General features: G+C 46.4%; 1 protein-coding gene across 1 annotated transcript in view; it reads right to left on the reverse strand.

The window, feature by feature from the left end:
• MFN1 (mitofusin 1) overlaps positions 1-3,388 on the reverse strand; it is a 33,842-nt gene extending 30,454 nt beyond the window's left edge. Inside the window, exons 1-2 of the mRNA XM_007466699.1 lie at positions 3,325-3,388; positions 1,862-1,977 (exon numbers count right to left, since the gene is read on the reverse strand). Of these exons, the coding sequence (XP_007466761.1) occupies positions 1,862-1,973 (112 nt within the window). The 5' untranslated portion in view covers positions 1,974-1,977; positions 3,325-3,388. The remainder of the gene's footprint in view (positions 1-1,861; positions 1,978-3,324) is intronic.
• Positions 3,389-3,850: the final 462 nt, after the last annotated feature.

The following is a 3,850-nucleotide window of genomic DNA, read 5'->3' on the forward strand; positions in this document are numbered from 1 at the left end:
TTACTTGCTTGCCTCTTTTTTGCAACAATTTTTTCTGAGGTTTTAGAACCAGTAATGTAAGCAGATAGGTTAGGGGGTCCCTGGAGAAAGAGAACCAGAAATGGCTTTCTTGACTTAAGAGAATCCATTCTGGCCTAAGCCATTTTGTGATCTAAGCCTGGCCACAATGCTCGCCCTTGAACAGGTCTCAGTAATCGATGATCTTAAGGGAACAAAGGAATGCAGCAAAAGAGAAAAGGCAGTCAAACAATTGTGAGTGATAAAGTAGAGTCCTAGTTCCTCCTCAAGAGACATACATGTATGTGTGTGTGTGTGTGTGTGTATCTATCTATCTATCTATCCATCTATCTATCTTTGCGTTCTGCAGGAACTAAAGTCCCCACCCAGGTGGAGAACTGAATGATGATGTTGACCCTCCTAACTTCAGTCAACCAAGACCTGGACTCTGTTGATCTTTGCTCCAATTCTATGCTGAATTCTCCTCTGCTCAAGCCCCTTCATGAATACACATGTACCCTTAGCTTAAAACTTCCCCAGTTTTGCTGTTTGGGGACACACTGCTTTGGGAAAGATCCCCAGTGTTCTCCTTACCTGCTGCAAGTAATAAATCCTTCCGATCTGTGGTTTGGTTGTGTCTACTGGCTCAATACCCACCAATAACAGTAACATTGAATTCAGATTCTAAAGTTGCATTCACTAGCTCCTAGAGTAATAGCTCCTAGCATCTATTACATGCTCAATACACAGATGTTACATTTAACTTCATTTTCACTTCCCATCAACTTTTGTAGAATAAAATATTATTCAAAAGTCACCATGCCAGCTCAAATTCTTTCCAAATTGAAAACTAAGATTCCGAACCTGTATTTCTTTCCTCATTCAACAGCAAAACTTGTGTCTGATCTGGTAATACGGACAAAATAATAAGGCAGGATCCCTACTCTCAAGAAACTCAAAATCTGGTGAAAGAGAATTAGGAAAGACAAGGAAAAAAGTTTGACTCTACCAACCTACCAACTGTTTTCCCACTGTCACAGGAGTTTACAGAATCCCTCCCTTTTCACTGTATGCTTGAAGGTCAACAATTATCTCTAAAGTAGTATTTCCCAGTATGACATTCTCACCACCTTTGTTTGAACAATTACACTTTGTTTAAGAAAACTCCTTTTGCCCTTTTCCCACTGCATCCCAGCCTCATTTGAGAAGATAAGATAGGTCTCAGATCTTGGCTTAACTGCTGAGTTGATGGGGGTGATAAGTATAATGGCTAAATGTGGGCTGCCTGACTTTCAGTCTGGGCATTTACTAGCTGCGTGATCTTTGGTAAGCTGCTTACCTTTTCTGTGCCTTAGTTCCTTCATTTTTTTTTTTTTTTTCGTACGTGGGCTTCTCACTGTTGTGGCCTCTCCCTTTGCGGAGCACAGGCTCCGGACACGCAGGCTCAGCGGCCATGGCTCACGGGCCTAGCCGCTCCGTGGCATGTGGGATCTTCCCGGACCGGGGCACAAACCCATGTCCCCTGCATCGGCAGGCACACTCTCAACCACTGTGCCACCAGGGAAGCCCTCCTTCATTTTAAAAATGAGTGTGATTAAAATCTGCCTCAGTGTTGATTTGAGGATTAAATGAGTTATTAATAAAATAAAGTGCTTAGAATAGGACCTCACATATGCACTTCTTTCTTAGTTGCTATTAATATAATTCAATCTTCCTCCTTTGGAGGGCAGAAATGGGTTTTATTTGTTATGGTATCTCTCATAGAGCACAATCCCCTATATGTGTTCAGTAACCAAGGTTGAAAGAATAAAGCACCTTTACATATTTTCAAAAGTAATTATTTGAAAAACTTAGAGGAGCTAACCTTCAACAAAATGTGATCCTTCAGTAACAAACTCCAGTAACTGGTCAAAGATTGCTGTAATTGTCTTCTTAGCCAGCACAAAGTGCTTCAGTGGAGAAGCAGTTTCTGCCATTATGCTGAAAATAAAGAGTTAGAAAGTACAAATTAAACTGGATGATAAAGACATGTGAGTTAACAACACTTCCAGCAACATTAACTCCCCAATGAAACAAACTTCCAAACTTTTAGATTTATTTCTGGGGGGAAGAAGTGTTTTATTTATATATTTACTTTTTGGCTGCCTCAGGTGCGGCGCGGGGGGTTCCAGAGTGCGTGGGCTCTGTAGTTGGGGCATGCAGGCTCTCTAGTTGTGGAGCGCGGGCTTAGTTACCCCGTGGCATGTGGGATCTTAGTTCCCCAACCAGGGATAGATTGAACCTGCATCCCCCGGCATTGCAGGACAGATTCCTAACCACTGGATCACCAGGGAAGTCCCTGGGGGAGAAGTGTTTTAGTCAGACAATTAAAGACTACTTTTGGGTGATATTCCACTAAAATAAGTGAATTCTATTGGCCAAAATCTTGATTGCAATTTCTACTTTAGTTCCCTTTGCTGATGATGAAACTGGCCAAATTCTGATTGCATGTGACTCTTAACTACATCAGGGAACACGGCAACGAGTGACATGAAGCCAAGTTCACGAACAGTAACTAAGTTATTAAGTTTTTCAACCTGGACCTCTAGGTGGGTGGAGGTGGATATGCAGAATGAGGAAATAAAATTCCAAGAACATAATACGGAAATAAAATTCCAAGAACATAATGCAATACTAACGTTTAGAAAGAGGTAGTTCTCATCGCAACAAATAAGGAGGCAAAAGCCTTAAAGCGAGTATTAACGTTTCCAGCCAAAGTACCAAGAACTTCAAGGAGTGTAAGTTAAGAAAAATAAGTTTTGGTGGCAACTTCTCCTGAAAAGACACCAAACAAAAACGATCACACACCAGTCTAATCCTGGTATGCATGTGTGTCAAATGGAGGAAAAGGGCCATAAAGAAGGCTGAGCCTTCCAAAGCGTCAGGAAATGACTGACCAAAGGGGACAAGCGGGAAAACACGGTGGGGGTAACAACTCGGTTCAGCTGGTGGTGAACGCCGACCTTGGAGAAAGGCCTTCCCAGTCCTCCACACCAGGCGCTGGAGCCCCGCCCGCAGGGCTCGGGGCCAGACCCCACCCCCGGCCCGCGTACGCCGGCCCCGGCTCACGGTACCCCGGGCTCCGGGCTCCGGGCTCGCGGGCTCCGCGGGCCTAACCCGGCCGCTAGCCCTACTCGCAACCGCAGCAGCTCCCTCCTTTTCCGCAGGACTGCGGCGGCGCCTCGTCACAGAGCGCCCCACGCACGACTCCCCGCCCCCTGCCCCCGGCAGGACGAAGGTCACCCGAGCAAAGTGAACCGGCCTGCGGCCGAGGCTGCGGGCACTCACCCTGTCCCGGCTCCGACTTGTCACCCAGCAACCACACCTCAGCCACAGCCCTCAAACCGCCTCATTCTCCCAAAAGACGGGGGAAGACTGGGAGGCGGTGGGAGGAGAAGCAAGAGGGCAGTCACTTCCGGTCTCTTGCCCTTCCCGATTTGGTTTGGCTCCGTAACCGGAAGTGATCTACTCCGAGCGCCATTTTTCTTAAGGGCAGAAGGCAAAGAATTGTTGTGAGCGGGCAATGCGTCCAGAAGAATGCTTTTCCTTTCACCCCCAACTTCTGCATCGCCTCCCTCTCCCGTCAAAGTTTCCAAAGCTCTGCCCAGCCTAGGCGTAGCTAGCTGTCAGTAGCTCGTTTAGTGAGGGAAAGCTAAAAAGAGGAGGGGTGAGATGAGGTGGAGTTAGGGTGTCAGACAAGGATTCCTGCTTACTCGGCCAGCAGCAATAAAGGAAAACCTTTTGACCTCTCCACTACCCTCTGTTCTTGTGTGATTCACTTCCCGAGCTTGGAGTACAGCGGGGTGTGTGTGTG

Source organism: Lipotes vexillifer, unplaced genomic scaffold (assembly GCF_000442215.2).
Source record: "Lipotes vexillifer unplaced genomic scaffold, Lipotes_vexillifer_v1.1 scaffold258, whole genome shotgun sequence".
Lineage (NCBI taxonomy): Eukaryota > Metazoa > Chordata > Mammalia > Artiodactyla > Lipotidae > Lipotes > Lipotes vexillifer.